General features: G+C 43.6%; 3 protein-coding genes across 4 annotated transcripts; 2 read left to right on the plus strand and 1 right to left on the minus strand.

The window, feature by feature from the left end:
* Positions 1-64: 64 nt before the first annotated feature.
* On the minus strand, positions 65-2904 carry josd2 (Josephin domain containing 2). Of its 2 annotated transcripts, none has more exons than XM_076736582.1 (5): positions 2628-2904; positions 2232-2360; positions 855-980; positions 514-708; positions 65-251 (listed from the first exon to the last, which is right to left on the minus strand). In XM_076736582.1, exons 2-5 carry the CDS (start codon positions 2351-2353, stop codon positions 140-142), a joined length of 555 nt encoding a protein of 184 aa, XP_076592697.1. In that variant the 5' UTR covers positions 2354-2360; positions 2628-2904; the 3' UTR covers positions 65-139. The 2 variants fall into 2 exon arrangements, with proteins under 2 accessions (XP_076592697.1, XP_076592698.1); XM_076736583.1 differs by having other exon boundaries at positions 2507-2669.
* Positions 2905-3794: 890 nt separating this feature from the next.
* ube2s (ubiquitin-conjugating enzyme E2S) lies at positions 3795-8113 on the plus strand. Its single transcript, XM_076736246.1, has 4 exons — positions 3795-3979; positions 4887-5034; positions 6203-6393; positions 6483-8113. Exons 1-4 carry the CDS (start codon positions 3977-3979, stop codon positions 6852-6854), a joined length of 714 nt encoding a protein of 237 aa, XP_076592361.1. The 5' UTR covers positions 3795-3976; the 3' UTR covers positions 6855-8113.
* A 1082-nt stretch (positions 8114-9195) lies between these two features.
* Positions 9196-19287, plus strand: shisa7a (shisa family member 7a). Its single transcript, XM_076736899.1, has 6 exons — positions 9196-10142; positions 12177-14684; positions 15507-15661; positions 16162-16227; positions 16516-16701; positions 16924-19287. Exons 2-6 carry the CDS (start codon positions 13918-13920, stop codon positions 17847-17849), a joined length of 2100 nt encoding a protein of 699 aa, XP_076593014.1. The 5' UTR covers positions 9196-10142; positions 12177-13917; the 3' UTR covers positions 17850-19287.
* The last annotated feature ends 1381 nt before the right edge of the window (positions 19288-20668 follow it).

Genomic DNA, 20668 nt, shown 5'->3' on the forward strand with positions numbered 1-20668 from the left:
GATATTAAATGTAGTTTTAGTGCATTCCCTGAAGAGTTTTCTGTAATGAGGTGTTTGTTTTAAAAAAAAAAAGTCTGTCATTATCCCAGAGGAGTTTTTTTTTTCCATGCTATGTGAAGGTATGTCCTGTCCCAAGGCGTCACTTCTTGGGGTTGTCAGAGTTCAGCCATGAACCGTCCTCCTCCACCTCCCGCCGGACAACCAGGAGCATCTCTGCCACATCCTGAGAAAGCTGTTCGCTGAGAAATGTGCTGAAAGAGAAACAAGGACGACAGAAGACAAAAGGTTAGAATAACTCTGGACACAGACAGAGGGCAGATTATTAGAGTGCAGCGCTCTATCACAAACAAACAGTGAAGTAAGCCCCATGTGACCACTCATATGGGATGACTCACTCGCTGAGACACAGTTCAAGCTGCACACACAAGCCAAGTCCTGATGTAACTCAGAGCGGACCCCCACGCACAGAGGTTACACGTCTGGAAACATTTTAAAGATGGAGAAGATTCTCACCGTAGTTCTGCTTCTCCCCCAATACAGACAGGACTCTTCAGTTTGGAGTCGAGGTTGTAGTACTGTCCGTTAACCTGCCGGACCGCGAGCCAGTGCCGCCGCCGGAGTGGGAGGGACACGATCCCCAGAGATACTCTTGATGGGACATTGAGAATAAAACCCTGGACTTTCGACATGCAAAGGCTCTGAACCGTCCTGCAGGAGAGATATTGAGATATCGACATCAGAGATATAGAAATGAAATGAAAATCAATGTGTGTTTTGGGAGGAACTATCCCTTCAGCACAAAATGATGCTTATCACACTTAAATAAAAGTCTAGTTTGAGTGTGTCTCACTCACCTGCGTTTGTCCCACCACACCGCAGCCAGTTCCCTGCTCTGTAGTGCCGCCATGATGACGTTGACGTCATAGTTTCCCGTGCCCAACACTGAGCGATGAGGGTTCACCACGCACTGTGGAGCCAGCCTGCAGACGGGGAGCCACAGACAACATTTTAAAGGGAAAATCCACCTCATGTTTGCTACTGCTCAGTTTGAAATTTGGCTGTTGGCGGGAAGGCTTCTTCTGGCAAAGACTGTTGGGAATCTGACACCGCTCGGAAGTTTTGTTCGCTCTCTTTTTGTATGAAATTCTCCACACTCTTTGACTCTGGTCCTGACTGTAAAGCCTGACATCCATTATGATTTAATAATGATAATAATAATAGTACTAAGTGCTTTGACAAGGTCAGATTGAATTAAAACAAGTCAGTGATTGTGCAGTTTTAGCTCCTCCAGCGGGTCATTCCAAGGCCAAGAGGCTCCGATTTAACTGGGGTGCAGCAACAGAACTGCTTTTCATTCATATAAAACCTATTTGTCTCGAACAACCAGGACAAAGTTTCTGTTAGGCAACGAAGTCACAGGATTTCTACCAGGAAATTCCTTAGTCAAGGTCCTGAGTTACACAGAACAGGACTCGTCTCATAGTCTATTAAGTTTCTAAATGACATCATGAACAATAGCCACACTATATAAACAGACTTTTGCTGTGTGAATTTGACTTTACCGTTAGAGACAATGGGACACAACGCACTACTTTAAGTTTCGGTTTGCATTCGCGGTTTAAACATTAGTCGGTGGAAGACTTTTTCATCTCACACACTGTTAAACAGCATTACTGCTGTATGAGAAACGAGGTCAGGCTGAACAGCCTGAACATCCATAAATCAAACACACAGTGTCCCCTGTGCAACCTTTTGGAGAAAAAACCCAAATGCATTTCTTTGTCACCTGTTATCCAGCAGCAGGTTAGATGCTGAAAGGTATTTTTGAGGACCCACAGGTGTCCAACAACTATGGCGGGCTGTGGCAGTGGACAGCACAGTGTGTGGAAATATTGGATTTCAACGTTGGTTTCACGTCTGGTAAACATTTTATCATTCTAGACAGAAAGCAGACCGCAAACAGTAACTATGACGATACAACCAGCGGCTGCATAACAGGCACAAAGCAACGTTTTCATAGGGAACGACATGTTTCCACATTATGGAGAATGAACGCAGTGCTGGGGTCACAAATGGGGCTGGGGGCAATATTAAGTCAGGGGACTGCTGTTGACTAATATTTCTCAGATTCTCGTACTGTGAATGTGTTTTTCTTGGGCAAAGCAAAGCAGTTAAATCCGTTGTTCCCACTCCCTGTAACACACCGACACATGATCAAAACGTTCGCCTACCGTTTGCAGATGTCGTCGGCCGTCTCCTTGGTAAACACCCGCTCCTGGAGCACGTTGTTGAGTGCATGAATCGCGCACAGCTCCAACCGTTGCTTCTCATGAAACACCTCTCCTTCGCTCATAATAATGCTTCCCACACACAGGCACAGAGGAGAGGTACTATTAGAGGAGTAAACATTGGCTACCATGGAGCAGAGTGCGTGGTAGCTAACGTTAGCACAGATTTCAGTCCATTCAGGCTAACGACAACTTCAAAATCGTTAGCTCGCGCTTACCTTAACGGAGGCTAAAGTGTGACAGCCCAGTGGTTATACTCTAGTTTGGTTGCTGACAGTTTGCAAAACAATGGCAAAGTGTACTACTATTAATCAACAACAGCCAAATGAAGCTACTGACCTGCTGATAAAGCGATTCCCAGTTAAAAAGATGCTGGAGTCTGACAGCTACATCCAGAAACCGGAAGCAGACCGGTTGTTTTTGTTGTGATGTGGTGTTGAGCGGCCGACACGCCCATTCACGTATTCACAGCAGCCGTGGAAAATCCGTCACTTTTAATCGGCTGTGATTACTCGTTTAATCAACAATACAGTAAAATAAAACTTATCTTGGATACGCACAGAAGCCCTCTCATTCCACCAAGACTATAAGGTCTCATGACTGTGGACGTTATGTTGAAGCGCCCTCTAGTGGTGAGTCTGGTTATTGACGCGCTCATACAAGCTGTTTACGTTACAGTTTAAACATTTTACCATTACTCATCTGGCTACAACAGTTTTCACCTATCTACCACAGTGTCTTATTTTATGTTACATTTTTATGCTTTATGTTTATTGTTATGTTTTTATTTATTTATTTGTTAATTCTATGAGACTTTAAAGTCCAGACATTTATGTGTAGAAATACTCACTGTGTGCTATATAAGTTAGTGTCTTAAGTCACGATCAATCAAGCCTGGATATTTTAAAAGATATGTCACTGAATCATGGCAGTGCTGCAACTGTGAGAGCAAAGCAGACATTTAAGCAAAGGTTTGTTGCTTTAAACCGGGTTATGGGCTTTAATGAGTCTTGGAAATTATTGCGATATCCTTGACATTTGTGTAGGCATGTGTGATTTTATGTACTTTTAGTAATCTTAACTAAGTAAACTTTACTTAACCATTTTACTATTGTGAGCTGTGTCTGCTTTTGCTGTTTTGTCTAAGTTTCTCTTTGCATGCTGTTTTCTATGTATCTAATGCTACTACTAATGAAATATCCTCTCTTCGTGACTGTCCTCCCTTCCCCTGCTTCTGTAAGAAGTTCTTTGCGGTGAACGTTTACACAAGACTCTTTTGAGTCTTGTGCATCTGAATCGTATTTCATAGAACAGCCGTATTTTCTCATTATTGTTCATGGGGGATGTGAGTTTTTCAAACGCACCTATGGCTGACGAGCGTCGGTCATATTTTCGAGTCTATGTGGCTGATTGGGCATCAGACTGTGACGTTTCGACAACACTGTATCATGATTGGCTCAAGGTTTCTGACGTTTAATGTCACTAAGATGCCCATTGGTCTGTGGTAAGTTTAACTCTGGATCGTATTTTTGTTCCTGTGTCAAGGAAAAGAAGAAAGAACAGTAACCAGTGAGACCCGGCTAAGTTTTCATCAAAGATAGTTTTTTTTTTTTACATAATTACGGAAAAATATCTTCATATCTGACACCAGCCAGACACTCACCGCCTCAGCAGAACTCTTTTTGAAGATGGTAAGTGGGACGATTGAGCTTATTGCTAAAGGCTAATAGCAGTAGCTGCTAGCTTGATCCGATGGTTAGCCGTTGCCGCCAGCCGTCGAGCTTTTAATTTGGGTTGTGTCTACTTGCTGGCGACCCTGACATTAATTAAGAGTCGTCATCTACATTTGTATTGTTTGATAAATAAACTGGTGATAATGGGTGTTGCATAGCCCGTTTTAAAACCACCGAGTAGCTTTAATATGAACCTTATCAGATTGAGGCTAGGCTAGTAACATGACTGCTAACGTAATGGGAAGCTATCGTTAAAGTTAACGTGAACGTAACCCATCGACTGAATGATTATGAACAGATGTCACAAATTACCCTACAGTTTTATTAATGTTACCTACTTTCGTGATGATATTGATGCCAGATGAGCTAACGGTAACGTTAAGCAAATTTAGTTGAAACTTGTTTGACTTCTATAAGGATACTGACACTTACTGGTGTAATCTCATTTACTTTACCAAAAACATTTCAAGGTTTCTTATTTGTAAGGGGCAAATGATGATGAACATGTGATGATGAGTAGCACTTGATGAAGAGGACCCTAACGTAGAGCACCACGCGTGTGCATGTCAACAAGAGAAAAATAGGAAAGATTTCAACTGATGTTGATGGTGGTGTCTAATGCCGGTTGTTTTAAGCTGTTAGTAACTTACGAGTATTCATGTGTGTGGACACAATAATAATAATAAGAATAATATTATTAATAATAATAATAATAAGCTCTTCTACATCATGAATGTAGTAGGTAGAATCAGTATGTTGGTGTCAAAAAAGCAGCATTACCATTCCTCAACATTGTCAAAATACCCTTTACTTGGAGGTTTCTCTGGCAGTAGTTGGCTAAACCATCTTTCTATTTCTGTCACAGAACTCCAATGTGGAGAATTTGCCCCCTCATGTTCTTCGCTTGGTCTACAAAGAAGTTTCAGCTTTAGCGGCAGACCCTCCTGAGGGTATCAAGATTTATCCCAGTGAGGAAGACATAACTGAGCTGCATACAGCCATCGAAGGACCGGGTAAGCATTGCATTGTGGTGTCGTGCCAAGCTGGCATTGGCCATGATAAGACATCTTAGAATATAAACACATCACACTACTCGTTAAGATTTTGGCCCTGAAGCTCTCACTGGTCTGCACCTCACTGTGTGTGCACTCTCGAGTCAGTATTCGTGTTGAGCTGTCTCACTTGACCATAAAAACGTCTGAAATTCCAGTCAAATGGAATTACTGAAATACCGATATACAGCATGTATTTTGTTATTTTAATTATTGGGCATGCAATCAGGCAACAATTGCATGATTCTTGAACAGACCATTCATTTTAAAGGTCAACTAAAAAAAAATCCTAGAATAAGTTGAATTGGAATTCGTAAAAGTCTTGATTAACTTTATCATGTCCACTCTTAAGTAAACAATTAAAAACTGTCCTATGACCTCCTTGTTGTGATAATGCCAGTTTTTCATCAACAGTTAACTTACATCTCATGGCTTATTGTGCACTCCTAATTACAACTTTGAATATAGCTGTGTCATACTCGCAGCTTACTGTATGTCAGCTGCACCACCACCTGACATTCAGTAAAATAGCTTGATAACTATTTGGCAGTGAAGGGTGATTTCACTTGATGACCAACCTTTTATCATTATCCTAAGGTAATAACACCTCTTGGCTGTCTACCTGCCTCGCTTATGATGCCTTGTCTGCTCCTCTATGTTTAGGTCGTTGGTGGTTAACTATCCGACCTTAGATGTTAAGCTCTGCCACTATGGAACAACGTTTTTTTTTTTTTCCTTTATTATATCTTTTACTCAATGAATCATTTACTCCTGAGGCAAACAACTCCTTAAGATGAGCATTAATGCATTAGATTTACAAAGTAGAAATGGTATCACACTTTGTTATTTGTGGACAGACCTCATCCAAAATTGACATATTTTCAAGGGGCAGTATTGTTACTGTATTTGATAAGTTTAGATTTTCATTAGGGTAAGTGTGACAGTTTTCTTCATAATCGAGTTGGATAATGATAAAGACACAAGTTCGAACTAACTGATCTGTGGCTGACTTGGATGTAACATTGTTTTTGTTAGTTGACTCAGTTGCCGCTCTACGACCCTATTTCTTATTATGTTTGGCACAGTCAGGACGTACTGTTCATGAAATGAATTCTTTATGCTTTGACAGAGGGAACTCCGTTTGCTGGTGGCGTTTTCCGAATGCGTCTGGTCCTCGGGAAGGACTTCCCTGCGGTTCCACCCAAGGGGTATTTCCTGACCAAGATTTTTCACCCCAACGTGGGTCACAAGGGAGAGATCTGTGTCAACGTGCTGAAGAGGGACTGGAAGGCAGAACTTGGCCTCAGACATGTCTTACTTGTAAGAAGGACCATCAGTTTATCGCTCTGAGTGTCAGTCTCTGTTGCCTCCACTGCTTTTACATTTCCATCTCCTTTATTTCCCCACAGACGATCAAGTGTCTTCTCATCCATCCAAATCCAGAGTCTGCTCTGAACGAAGAGGCTGGGCGTTTGCTGTTAGAGGACTATGCAGAATATGAGTCCCGAGCTCGTCTTCTCACAGAAATTCACGCCATGGGTGGGCCCGGCGGGACCTCTGGGGCACCTCAGGACCCTAATGACGGCCCACAGCCGAAGAAGCACGCAGGTGACCCCACAAAGAGAGCGGGCCCCAGTGCAGCAGCCGTGCCAGCAGCTCTGGGTAATGGAGCTAACGGAGCCAGTACCACCACCAGCAATAGCAACAGTAGTAGTAGTAGCACTAATAATGTAGCAGGAAAAAAGAAAGCAGATAAAAAGCGTGCATTGAGGCGACTTTAATACCTCAGCATAATTCTCTGTGTGTGTATGTGCGTGAGAGTGTGTAAATATAAATATCGAAGTGTGCTGATGATGTTTTTGTTCCCTTTTTTCTGACTCTTTGTACCACCTATCCAGACTGTCCACTTAGTCCTCTTACCTTATCTTCTGTCTTGCCACCACTCTGTCTTGTTGGCATTACAGGTTTGTTAATTATTTCCATACCTAAAGACACGATGAAAAATATGTGCTCCTCTTTGAAAGGAAACCGTCACTGCAGAAATCATGCCATCTGTTGTATTTTGCCCATGGCCTGGAGTGAATGAACGATACAGGGAATGGCTTTCACTGTGCAAAACATGGCCTCTAATGTCTGTCCACTGATGGTCTCGGACTTGACATCAGCTCTTTTTAATGTGTTTCTTGGTAAATGCTGCTGTGATGGTACTGCGTACTGCGCAGCCAGGCTCGGTCTAAACCAGGATGTTACTTAAATTCAAATCAGGTTTTCAAATTGAGCTACAAGGAAATAATGGCCGAATTTGCTAAACAATTATGCAATAAGTCGCTGGGGTCGCTACTGGGAGAGAAATGTTAACATCACACAAAGAAGTAACATCTGGTTCAATTGTATGTTTCACATTGTGATCTGAATGAAGTAAAGCTTTGGAAAGAGTAGAGTATAAGAGGTTTGTTATTTTTTTCATGGAAACTCAACCCCTTTTAAAGTTTTTTAATTTTTTTCTGAAATTGTTTCACTGTTCAGTATTTTCAAAAGTTGTTTATAATTGACATGTTCATATTCAGCTGTCTTGTGGTTGTGTGTGAAGACCTAGATCAGCGGCTTTAAGGGAACAGGGTAGGCTGCCAGACTACTTTATATAAAAAAGAAAGAATAATTTATTCTCTGTATTAAGCATACAGTGGTGTGACTCGTTCAAACTACCCCTGCTTCCCCACAAAGCAGTATGTGCTCTCAAATACCCAGCTGTCCAACCAGCCATGTGGGTACCTGAGAAGACATCTCTGTAGGAAAACTTCCACGTTTGATAGAATTCGTCTCCCGACCCGTAGCACTGGCAGGGTTTCCTGGGCAGGTTTTCTCTCTGTTCTAAATGCATGCGGGGCCTACATTTCCCAAGGAAACACACCGAAGCGCTGTGTTAATTTGGATGGAAAAGGTGCCTCTGAAACTCCTGTCATTGTGCAGACTGTTGGCTGGATATTTTGTGTTCATTTTAAATTATTTAAATTAATAAAACATTGAAATACGAGAAGTGAAATGAGAAACGAGTCATTTTTTTCCCTCTTATTTGATCTTGTTTTGAGTGCATAATTGTTTATCATGCTAAAAATGTAGCTGTTGTGCAATGATAGGTGTGTGTATCCGTAAAGCCCCTGGGAATGGATGTTAGGGTGAAGCTTTTACTGTTCAGTGACGTGTAATAGTCCTTCATTTTGTTTATAGTGGTCTCCTGTTCTACAGTGATGGAATAACCATTATGAGGAAATCAGTAATTGCATCCACCCCAGCAAACCAGTGAGTGAAAAGTGCACCCGGTAGAGCGTCTTTGGACCATCTAATGAAGGGCTCCACCAGCCTCTGCTGCAGACATGCAGCAGCCCACCCACCTGTGTAGAAATAGCAGCCTGCCATGCAGGTAATTATCAGGCCCGTCTCAGACACCTGGGGCTCCACATAACCCTTTACACCTTCCCCAAGACCCATTTTGGAAGTGCTTACCTCTTACCTGCTATCCCCCTCCATGGCAGATCCTCCCCAGTTTGTTGGAGCAAACACGCGGACATTTCTTTTGTGAAATTACATGAATTCGGTCTGATGTCGGTCGGGTGTAAAGAGGGATGCACGCTGGTTTTTCCTGTGTCACATACAGTGCCACCGTGTTCATTATGATTCATCCTTTAGGTCAAATGTGTGATCACTAATTCTGATTCATGTACCACAGTCCTCGGTTAAAATTGACTCACAAACCTAAATCCGGTTTCATTCATGTGCTGTTGATCCGAGGATCGTGAGGAGGCAGTTAACTGTGTGTGACGGTGGAATGAAGCCAAACAAGAGGCAACTTCATCTCTCACAAACCTCACACTGCCTCTCCATCACTCTCTCTCCACGTTCTGAGGACGTCTGTCTGTCCCCGCTCGTCTTAAACTTGCAGAAATCTCTGAATTGCCAATGCAGATCTGGGTCTAATTGACAGTTTCGTTCACGCTCCAGTGTTAAAGCTTTTGCGCCAATCCTCTCCCCTTCCCCGTTTTCATCGCTTTCATAATTGCCACCAACATAATGACACAGTTGCTGTGGCAACCGTGTCTCTCCTTTTCTCTCTCTCTCTCACACACACAAAGAAAGAAACACACATACACACACACATAACACACACTTTGGATCTCGGAGGTCTTCCGCTGAATTTACCGGCTGCTTTGATTTAAGTTTTTTTTTTTTTTAATTTTTTCTTTTTTCCTCTCGTTTTGCCTGGTGTCATCCCTGCCTTTGACTTTCTGGAAGAACAAAATCCCTAACCGATATTTTTTTTTTTTGTCACAGGCAGTCAAATGTAGGCCGTAGGTCATTCAGTTAAAGAAGGCAATGAAATGGAGGGGAATAAAGATGAACGCCACCAGTTGAATGGGCCTAATGACCGTCAGCGCCGAGCAGCGCGGAGTTGAGAGTCTCATCAGCACCAGTCTGACTGACCAATCACAGCGCTCCCCCCACTGGCGGACCTCCGTGAGGCCAGTCGCAGTTAGACGTGTAACCTATCTCGCTTGGAAATTATGAAGGCAGCCAGCCTCAGTCAGTTCTAGATGGAGAAAAGTTAGATTTGGGAGAAATAAGCGGCCGTTTGACATTCTGAGCATCTCGCACCTGAATCACCGCGCGGTCTCCGGGATTAGTTGCACTCGAACTTGCGCTGCACAACAACCGGAATTTTCCGATCTAGTGTATAGTTGGATCGCCTTGTCACATGTATCAGAAAATCTCAGAACATCTCGTCGGGCACTGACTCTCTCTCTCTCCCTCTCTCTCTTCCCTGCTCGCGTTTTTTTTTCTTTCTGCCGTGATAATGGATTAACAACAGCCCGAGACGCACCAAGAGCGACCGAGATCTGCAGCACTTGCAGAAAACACGGGCATTTAAAGCAGGTGGCAGATCCGGCAACAGTTCACGCTGTCCTGATCATCCTCTGCTACAATAACAGGCTGCCATCTGAGAAACGCTGAGATACAGTGCGCAGGCTCTTCCAGCGCTGTTCTCCAGCATCAAACCCCAGAGCAACGCACAGGTAAGACACGACATTATGCACCTTTTATTAACGCAACAGCACTTCCAGAATTACAGGCAAAACTGTTTGATACCTTCATTGTGTGTTTGTGTCTGAATGAAAAATGAGTTTGGCATTTGTTTGGACGCATCAGCTGTGCTGGAGGCTGTCAAACAAAACATTTGGATGAAAGCTGCGCCACAGAAACATCTCCACACAGGCTTTGTGCTGGGTAGACATGTTTTCCCTCACTTAATGCACTTTAATCGACAACTGCCAGCACATTGCGACATTCTGAACATATTGATATTAAGACCACTGATAACACACACATCCAGCCGGACTACACACACTCGCAAACACACACACCGGCACGGATACACCCACGCACTTTTAGCCTACTGATACATGCAAGTCATGTCCATAACCCGCATGCTTGTTCATTGCAAGTTGCAACTTATTAACCTAATAACGGATGGATTGGAGTCTGGAGAGTCGATGTGCAAATCACTCGGCTGGCGCGAAGTCATTGCGCAGCATATATTTTACCGATAAGCAAACGCTGATCCGACGGTTTCAGCGTAATTAAATCGTTATTTTTTTTTTTGCATCAACATGACTTGTCTCAAGCATTTCGCCCCTCTCATTGATTCACCCCACAGCGCGTTCGGCAACAGCGTTTCAAAAGAAAAAGAAGCCATTTTGTTTCATTTCCGACAAACACCTGTTGAAATTGTTGCATGGCCGGCTCCCTGCAATGAAAGTAAGGGCGCCGTTTGCTTTGATGGGGTTGCTTGCAATGCCAGGAATCTGTGGAAACGATTTGTTCTCCCTCCAGTGGTCGTGCAACTCAGGGATGCATCTTCACAGTACTGGATGTGTGCCCTTCACCCCTTGGTTCCCATCCTCGCTCTCTCTCCCATCTCTGCTGCATTGCTCCAGCTGCACAGTACAGAGATACCTACAGGAGAACATTGGCTACTTCACTACACTGAGTGACTTTGCTGGAATGATGAATATTGGGGTTCCAGCTTTTGGGTGCAACAGGGCTGACCCTCCATATTTTGAACATCATTCGAATTTTTAATCTCGTGCATTGGTAGAGAACTGTAATTTTGCATGTCGCGGGGAGTGGTTTGGATGTTTGGCCCGAGAATCCTCATGAAGTGAATGAGCAGAAAACGTGGAAATGGAAGTTGAGCAGCCCTCGCAGATGATGGCGCGAGGCATCAGTGTCATCTTGTCGAACGACAGACGGGCAGATGTGACTTTGAAATCTGGTTCGGCTAATGGGTGTAGATTGGATTCTGCCTCCCTTCTCTTTCACTGCCTCTTTCACTCACACACAGACAGAGCTGCAGTGCTATTCTGAGAGAGTTAGCTGCCTCAACCCACGCACAGAATCTGAGAAAGAGAGAAAGGCAGAATGAGGGAGAAAGAGGAGAAGGAGGGAGCAAAAGGAATAAAGGAGAGAGAAAGACTACAAGGAGGTTTACAGAATGCCTACTATCGTCTCTCTCATGCACACAAAGCCCCTTTACAGTTTCAGATTGTGCCTCTTAAAGTGCTCTAACAGCAGCTGATTTACAGTCTTGATTAGCACTCCTCTTGTTTGTGGCATTGACTGTATTTGCAGATCTGTTTGGTGGTGCTGTTTGTGTGATGTGCTATGTTGTATTGGTAAGTGCTGGGAGAAATGTACTTGATTCTGTGCCACCCACACACCGCCCTCCCACTCATGGTCGTCTCTGCATCTATACCTCTGGCTCTTCCCGCTCGCCACAATCTCTTTGCTCATTTAAATTATACCCTGCATTTATCCCTCTGCTCTCTTTCTCGCTTTCTCTATCACTGGCTTTTCAGGAGCGTATTCCTCCTGCATCCGAGCAGGCACACTAACACACTCGGCTTCTTGCAGTGCACACGCACATAATGCAATTAGTAAAAAATGACTGTGTTGCGTGCATCCAAAATGTGCACACGCCGAGTGTCAATAAGTGAGGAGAAGAGGTCGCAGGGCTTCTTTCTAATCATGTCTCTCGTTTTGCATTGCAGCGGACGCTCGGCCAACGCGCTCCAGGTTTGATTGTCGATGTGTAAACCTGAAGACAATTCTGGAAATCGAGCAGAACGTTTAGAGACGACAGAAGAGAAATTCTGGCGGGGAGAGAGAGAGCTCTTTTGGAACATTAGTCAGTGGGAGAACTGCTGCTTTGTGTCTCTCGTTTTTCCTCCGCTGAACTCTCCTCAGAAGGTCAGAGGAGCATGTAACTGAAACAAGTGGAGCCCTCGGTGATTTCAGCATTCTGTCTCCCCCATCTGTGCCTACATTCTCTGCTACAGATAGGGACGTTTTGATAATTACATATAATTATAATTTCTGTGGGAGACAGATCTGCTTCTGTCTATTATTGCCAACACCTCCAACACAATAACTTCACACATTTACATATTTCTCAACAAAAGTGATATTCTTTGAACCTCGGAGACAAATCAGGAATAATTTTACTTAGAGCGACATGTCACATGGAGAGGCAATGTGCCATTCAGTTCATGTCTAATTAGTGGTACAGTTGAATGACACGGGCGACTTTTTGTGCCTCAAAGCTGAATACAGAACATTTGAAATCCATGACGTTTGCCTCTTTTTGCAATGTATTTTGCAGGCAGGGAGTCGTTTCCTGGGTTTATGCTTACTCCTAATTTTCAGCTGTTACAGTCTTCTCACACTTAAGCCGAGCCTCCCTCATTATCACCCCCGGCCCAATCACAGTAACAGTCCGTGCCAGGCGAGTACTGATGCACATTAATTCATCCATAGAGAAGATTGAGATAAAGTACGCAGTGTATCTATAGATGTGACGAGTGCCTAGAACAAGTTAACATGGACACAAGTCTCTCAAGAGGAACTAGGCGTCATTAATAGGCAGTTTTCGTGCAGTCTGTTAATTACATTTAATTGTTTACAATGCCAAACAACACCAAATATATGAAAACAATTATAGATTTCATACATTTTTCCAGAAAATAATTGCTTGCAGCTTAAATAAGTGCCAATTCTGAATGTATGTAGTGCCATATTAAAAACAGTCATCCAGGAATGAGCAAAACAGATAAAACTGTTTACATTTGACAAACCACGGGCCATAGACTATTGTTCAAGTGCCACAATCAGCACAGGAATGTATAGGACTGCCATATTTTATTGAGAATACTTGTTGCTGATTTTTACTGGCCTTTGTGGTTACCAAACGTATTTCCATCCTGCAGTACGTCAGATATTTGTTCTTTTCTTCAGTGGGACATGTAGAACAAGACATTAAGGACTAAAAGCATGAAGATTGTTGTTTTCAGTTTGTCCTTTCTGCAAAGATGCATCCATTTTAGCGTTCTAGACTTGAGAGGTGGATTTGGAGGGCAAAAGATGAAGTCATTACGCATTCAGAGTTCCTCTCTGCCAGTAAATTAAAACCATTTGAACACCATTATCAACAATTATCGAAACCCACTGACTGATTTTGATAGTGTAAGTCCTTTTCACTTCCATTGTTCCTGACCTTTTGCATTCTTATACCATATAAAATACTCAGTGTCTGACAAAACACAAAACAGGCTTCAGATTTCATCATCCAGCATTACTGAATGAAACTACTGATACATCATCGATATCCAGTCAGTTGTACATGCTACTTGAATATTTCACATGCCACTTTAGTGGGTTAAACTGCAAAAGCGGATACAGTGTTGCAACTGCATTGACTCAACAACAGAAAATAGATCTCTTAGTCATGTAAAAATGACGCCCACCACCAATCTCCGAGTCCTCGCTGTCTCCCTGCTCTCCCTCCTTACTGCCCCACTTACCACTGTTGTGGAGACCTCTCCGTCCCCTCCTCCTCAGCACATAGACCGCTCAGGGAGGCCGTTCACCGAGCAGCCCAAGACTGGCCCCAGCCCCTCCCTCCTGCTTCTTGCCATGCAGGCCAATATCATTCCAGCTGCTCTCCAAGGCAGGTCCCGAACCCCCGAGAAACTTCCAGAAACCTCAGAGGGAGTTCTTGAGGCACCTCCGAAACCCCTTCCCCAGGTCATGTTCCCCAAGAATGTGACTTCAGCGGAGGCCCTCGCACCTCCCTTAGGTGCAGCCCAGGTAGCGCCCATTCCGCCCCGCCTGATGGATGTATGGATGGATGTATGTCGGGGTTATTATGACGTAATGGGGCACTTTGACAGCGCTTTCAACTGCTCCAAGGACACCTTCGTCTTTTGCTGTGGAACCTGCCACTACCGCTTCTGCTGTCCAGAGCGAAGCCGGCAGCTGGAGCAAGACAGCTGTAAAAACTATGACTCGCCAGACTGGGCCAAGCCACAAACAGACTCCATGATTTTACCAGAGGAATTAGGTCCTGACCCAGACTTTGATCCACTGAAACAGCAGAGCCACAACACAGGCTTCGTCATTGGAGGCGTAGTTGTGTTCATGGTGGCTGTCGCTGTGGGCATCAAGGTGGTCTTCAACAAGGTGCAACAGGAAGCCAACCAAAGGGACCTCAACATGCCCAGGTGAGACTTTGAAAAAAGCTTCCTTTCAGCACCTCTCACGGCTGAATATATTATTTCCTTTTAATACTGTATGTATGAAATTAGGTTTTCAGGACTCCATAAATGGCCCAGATTCATCATTCTGGGCTCAGAATAATGTTGTTAGTCATCAGCTGAAACATATTTGATTTTCATCAAGTGGCTGCTGCAGAATTCATGGATGTTTTGATTCGTCTGAGCTTTTTATCTCATGTGCGGCCCGTAATCTTGGCAATAAAGGTTTGCGTTTGGATTTTTGTACAGGTCACATTTTTTTTATCTTGGCCTCCAGTAGTGGAGGATGATGCTTGTAGTCTGATAGTGAGCGTTGGTTGATCCCTTAAAGAGTACAAATGATTAATAGCGTATTGTTTTTCATCACTGTGCACAAATTTCTATCCAAACCATTGGCAGGTGGGTGATTGTGCAAAAGGACTGTGGCTGATTCTTACACAATTCAAATACAGTATTTTATTTTTAAATATAAGATGGATGTTCAGTAAATTGCTCTCACATTAAGTGAGCCTTCAACCTCACATTAATATTGTTGATTTTTTGCGAATCAAATATGACCCAATCCACAGTACAAAATAAGATACCTTGTGAAGACAATTTTTATGACAAATATTAAAACATTACAGAGGTCCTAAACCTCAACCATAGACTAATAAGCATATATTCACTGTGTATGACATTTTTTAACAATGTGAATTTGACGTGATATGATCGTCAGCCACATAGCCCATAGTTAATTGTCAATTTTATCTTGTGTTTCCTTTGTGCTTCTGTTTATTATGTCATTAGAGCCCTGGTTGACATGTTGCGGCACCAGTCCAGCCCAGTCCAGCAGGATGAGAGAAACAACAGCGTGGCTCTGGCTGTAGGAGATGGACAAGGGACACTGGCGAGACCTCCAAAAAATCTTTATGCCCCAGGACTGCCCAGCAAGGACAACAGATGTGAGGGACTTTTAGAGCATTAATGACTAGCACGACCATAGCTTTTGTAACTGCGTCTTCTGTGTGCCGAGGCACATTGTGTTCGTCACATCTGCATGTGAATGCAGGTTTTTTCTTTGGCCCACCACCAAGATATCTAACCATTAGGGAAAAACATCCTGCACAGTGGTGTGCAAAATCTTAAATGTTGGCATCTGTGATTTGTCTGCACTGGCTGTGGTTACTGAGAAAATATATCTGTGACTTCTCTGTGTGATAATATCAGGCCTCCACTTCAAGATTCAAGTAGCTAAATGTACAGGGTTGTGGAAATTAGTGCTTTTAAAATACGTATGCCTTATGTGATGATGCTGAGAAGCTCTGTGCATGTGAGATGCATTGAATTGATGCAGATACATAAATGTCTATAGTTGCCTTGATCTTCTATGCTAAAGCACCATAAATGGAGACTGCCTGACATCCATTTTGAGCTGATTACCTTGTGTTCTTTTTACTTACAGTGGGCAATTTGCAACACAATTTCATCCACTCATCCGGCTCCAGCCCCAAACACACTGCGACTATTGGTAAGGCAGCTGGTGAAAGCCGTTCTCCTTTGTAAATTTCATGTAATCACCACAATGTGGCATTTACTTGGTTCCATTTTGTTTTAAGCTCAAAAGTAGACTCATTCATCCCCACAATAATAATGATTATCATGGCTTCGGTTGCTTGTGTGGATGTTGAAAGCAAGTTAAAATCTGTCTGTTCCAGTGAATGTTAGCAGATTCACACACTGCAACATGCGGTGCGCTATATCCAGAGGAGCAAATCTCATTTAACACACAGCCGTTTTCTCCCTGTGGTCTCTGTAGAACGCACCCCTCGGATGAACAATGCTCAGCTGGCAGCTGGAGGCACCCTGCTCTCCAGTAAACACAACAACACCAAATCCCAGCCTTCTTTCCACCACTCCCTGCACAACCTGGCTCAGCTGCCGCCCTCCTATGAGAGCGCCACCAAGCCTGAGCTCAACAGATACTCCTCACTCAAACGCCTCGGTAAGTACCTTCATTTTTGAGACATGAGGACAAATGCATCAGTCTGTCTGCCCCTTGCTCCCCTTACAGAGCTGCTTCTGCAGCTGCTTCATCTCATTTTTCAGTACTGAAACATGGTGACACACTTCACACTATGACATAAAGTGCAGGATGTGTCATTATGTGCTGAAGCTATTTTCTGTGGTGATAAACAATTCAGAGAAATTTTTGTTTGGCTTCCAGAAAAAGGTCTTGATGAGTACTCGTCTGGTTACTGCACCACCAAGCGCCGGCCTCACACAGCCCAGCCGGCCCTCCAGTCCTCTCAGCATCACCTCCACTGGGGTGGAGACTACACCCTCAGTGGGAGAGGAACCCTCCCCAGGCATGCAGCACGTCCCTGGATCCCGCCTCCGCCTTCTGGCATGCCTGCCTCACCCACCCCCAATCCTTATCCTCTGGATCCCCCAGAGCCACAGTACAACCCCAATTACGACACTCTCTCCAAGCCCCCGAGGAAAGTTAAGTCCACTGACCAGCTGCTCAACATGGGTGACGTCCCTGGCAACACAGGCACCCTGTCCAGGCTGTCCAAGAACCAGCAACACCAGTACTACAAAGCCATGGCTGCCTCCAATAAGAACTCCAACACGCAGACCCTCACCAGGAAGACCCAGGACAGGAGAGAGGAGAGGCAGGAACGGCTGCTCATGTCCCCAGATCATTTGGAGGAGAGGATGGGAGTTGGCGGGATGGGGGTTGTAGATCCTTACGCCCACACGGGAGGCATTGTTCCCACGCTGCCTCGCCAGCAGAAGGCCCAGTCCCAGCAGAACGTCTGCGCCACGCCCTCCCTGGACCGGCACCACATGATCAAGATGAACTCTCACCCCACATCCGGACGAGAGCAGGACAGGAACACGGCCATGACGGGGCACATGAGTGGGGGCATGGGCTGGGCAGGGGAGATGCCCGGGGCAGGAGGAGTAGTCATGGGAACGGGAACGCTAGGGGGTCATAGTGCCAGGAGGATGGCTTTTGCAGCGAAAAGGCAGAACACCATTGAGCAGCTACATTTCATACCGGGAGGAGGCGGCGGGGGGTCAGGAGGAAGTGGAGGAGGGAGTCAGGGGATCAGGACGGGGAGTAAAAATGAGGTGACGGTGTGAGGTCTGTGCCTAATGTAGAGTTTACCCCTCATCAGAGGTATGGGAATAGATCACCCTTCTGCATTTAACTATTAGATATACAACTGCAAGACATAAAATTAGAAATATAAAGTATTATAACAGTATAACGTGTTTAGGCTATTCAAATTAGTGTTATCTTGTAATTAAATCGCTTAAATATGATTACTTAATTAAAAATCTAAGTGGGGAATATCTGTTCCAATTATGTGATAGCCTATATTAGCCATATTTTGTAACAAAATTTTGCCATATTGCCATATACAGCAGTGCCATTACTTGTAGAAAGACTGACTGGAAGGGTGAAACAAAACCAACAGAAGTGTTGTTCATAATTTTGTTTTTATACATGTTTTTCAAAAAGTACTCAGGAGCCATATTAGATAGGGAACAAGACGATATTAAAAAAAAAAAGAGGTCGATGAAGAGGAGGACCGTGTGGAATATTGTATCACAGAATTTCATAGCCGACTGCCTGCTGGACTCAGCCCTCACCCACAATCATTTATTAAACTGAATCTCATGGGTGAAAGGACCAGATGAGGCTGAATGGACCGTGTGCCTGGTGAGGTTTTTGGAGATCTGACGCTCTGCTGAGCCATCCTCATCCTGACACAGGGAGACAGAACTGATTTTTATTGCTTCCTATGTAAATGAGCGGACCGGGTGGGGGCTGTCCAGGACACAGCAGCCTGACACTATTGGCAGGACTCCCGCGCCCGATTTAAACTGCGGACGTACCCACATTACCAATCTGATGCCTGGGTTGCCTAGTTTTCCATGTGACCTTAGATCAAATCCCCAGAGGAACTCACACTCTGATCGCTGTTACACTTCAGCAGTGTCAACTGATGTGAGATTACATTATGGGTGAGTTTTCCCTCATGTTCCCATCTATAGATCAGGACCTAACTATCAAAACAATGGGCTACCAAATAATATAGAGCCATCTGTCACGTTATTATAAAAACATCTTGACATAAACGTAGACGAGTCAAGAGGAAACAGAACAGATGTATGTGTTCAGTTTACCAATAAAAAGGCAACTTGCTTTAATGTAGGCTGTGCACAAAGAGCAAAGGTTTTTCTACAGAGCACAAATGAATAGGAACATGACGCAGAGGTTGCACTTACACAACTGTCCTTCAAAGCCATTTATGGAGATACAAAGAAAATACCACAGAGGAAGCTGGTCTGACAATCACCATTTTATTATTCTCACCAGGTGACAAATTATACAAGTCAGTGATATTTTGTACAGTCAAAGGATTGGCTTCAGAGCAAGCCAGGAGAGAGGGCGACCTGAGGCCTTCTCCTGCGTGGCTCCACGTGCCATAAGAGACTCGGATGGTTAGGAAGCCCTGCCCGTCCTCACGACGAAGACCTTGCTGTATCATAACGCACTTCAGCCAGTATGAGTAAGAAAAAAAAAAAAAAGAAACAGAAAAGAGAAAAAAAAAATCTTCATCAATAACAACGCTTATCAATACTAAGGGCTATCCTATCCTATATACTGTAGTATGTGATATCTGTGGTCCATATAAAATGCTATCTCTTTCTCTTGATTTTGTGTTGATATTGTCATGATGTATTAAGTATTAATGTGTACAAAAAACAAGAGCAATTTAAGCACAGTTCAAAGAGAAACACAGAGACAAAACTTTGCACAAATCTCTCCCCTGATATTTGCACCAGATACAAACTTACTTTGTATCACGTCCTCAAGGTTTACATTCTGTACGAGCACGGCTGAAAGTAAGTGTGACTGATCAATGGAAGGTATCGTATTGAGCGAGGATTTTTATTTTTTATTTTTTTCGTTTGAGTCAACGGAAATCAGAGATCATTACGCAGATCAAAGAAGGAACTTGTTACCGCTTGGTTTTTGTTCAGCCATGTGAAAGGATACAGAGATGAAATACTGCTAAACAGAAACACAGATTTCATTCGGACAATCTTCCTATACACAGTGCTAAATGTAGTTGTTATGAATATGATGGATTGTTATTATTAATAATTATTATAACTGTTATGGTTATTATTAACAATTATCTTATGATGTGATGTTCTTTTACTTGGTGGGATTTAAGTGTTTATTGTTTTTAGATAACTAGCATTCTCATGACTAGTTGGTTTTTCATACATCTGGTCATAAATTCAAGTTTTTAAAACATTCTGAATCTTGATGCATGCCAGCTCCATTTCATTGAGAGGCATTTACAGTATGCCTGGATTTTAAGGTCATCTATGCTTATATGGCCAACTTTCCAGCTGTATGTACTGTGCCTAGACATCGGCCTTATGACTCCTTGATCTCAAGTGATTACTTAGGTTTCCACTCGGGTACAAAAACGTCTATTGAAAAAATCTGCAGCCTTCTAAATGTATGTGGAGATGACGGTGTTTTAACAGCCAGCGAGAGATAGATGTGTTTGGGATGGGCCAGAAGTTTTAAACACCACCAGATTGGAGGCAGTCTCCACTTGCAGCAGCCTGACCCAATAACTTACTTATGGGTTGTACACACTAAACCCATGATGCCATAATGTATGTGTGTTCGGATGAATGTTTATTACACAGGTTGGAGAGAAATGGAGGTCTAAAGGAAACCTGAATGCTTTGAGTGCAGTGTCTTTTTTCAGGGAAATAGGACAGATGACATACAGTAGTATTAGATTTTTTTAATAGAGCCACAAAAGGTCTGTAGCAAAGTCTGTAATATCTCACAAGCCATATCCATCGAAACTCATTATCACAATTTTATAAATGGTTAATCTAATTTGTGCAAGTATTGTATTTTG

Source organism: Chaetodon auriga, chromosome 8 (genome assembly GCF_051107435.1).
Source record: "Chaetodon auriga isolate fChaAug3 chromosome 8, fChaAug3.hap1, whole genome shotgun sequence".
NCBI classification, from domain to species: domain Eukaryota; kingdom Metazoa; phylum Chordata; class Actinopteri; order Chaetodontiformes; family Chaetodontidae; genus Chaetodon; species Chaetodon auriga.

Excerpts from the sequence above, each read along its gene's own strand:
- josd2 (XM_076736582.1), bottom strand. The coding sequence starts at position 2,353 with ATGAGCGAAGGAGAGGTGTTTCATGAGAAGCAACGGTTGGAGCTGTGC. Across the intron at positions 981-2,231 it reads GCCGACGACATCTGCAAACG|GCTGGCTCCACAGTGCGTGG; the intron begins GTAGGCGAACGT and ends CCCCGTCTGCAG. Across the intron at positions 709-854 it reads GTGTGGTGGGACAAACGCAG|GACGGTTCAGAGCCTTTGCA; the intron begins GTGAGTGAGACA and ends TCTCTCCTGCAG.
- ube2s (XM_076736246.1), top strand. Across the intron at positions 5,035-6,202 it reads TACAGCCATCGAAGGACCGG|AGGGAACTCCGTTTGCTGGT; the intron begins GTAAGCATTGCA and ends ATGCTTTGACAG. Across the intron at positions 6,394-6,482 it reads GCCTCAGACATGTCTTACTT|ACGATCAAGTGTCTTCTCAT; the intron begins GTAAGAAGGACC and ends ATTTCCCCACAG.
- shisa7a (XM_076736899.1), top strand. The coding sequence starts at position 13,918 with ATGACGCCCACCACCAATCTCCGAGTCCTCGCTGTCTCCCTGCTCTCC. Across the intron at positions 14,685-15,506 it reads AGGGACCTCAACATGCCCAG|AGCCCTGGTTGACATGTTGC; the intron begins GTGAGACTTTGA and ends TTATGTCATTAG. Across the intron at positions 16,702-16,923 it reads CTCCTCACTCAAACGCCTCG|AAAAAGGTCTTGATGAGTAC; the intron begins GTAAGTACCTTC and ends TTTGGCTTCCAG.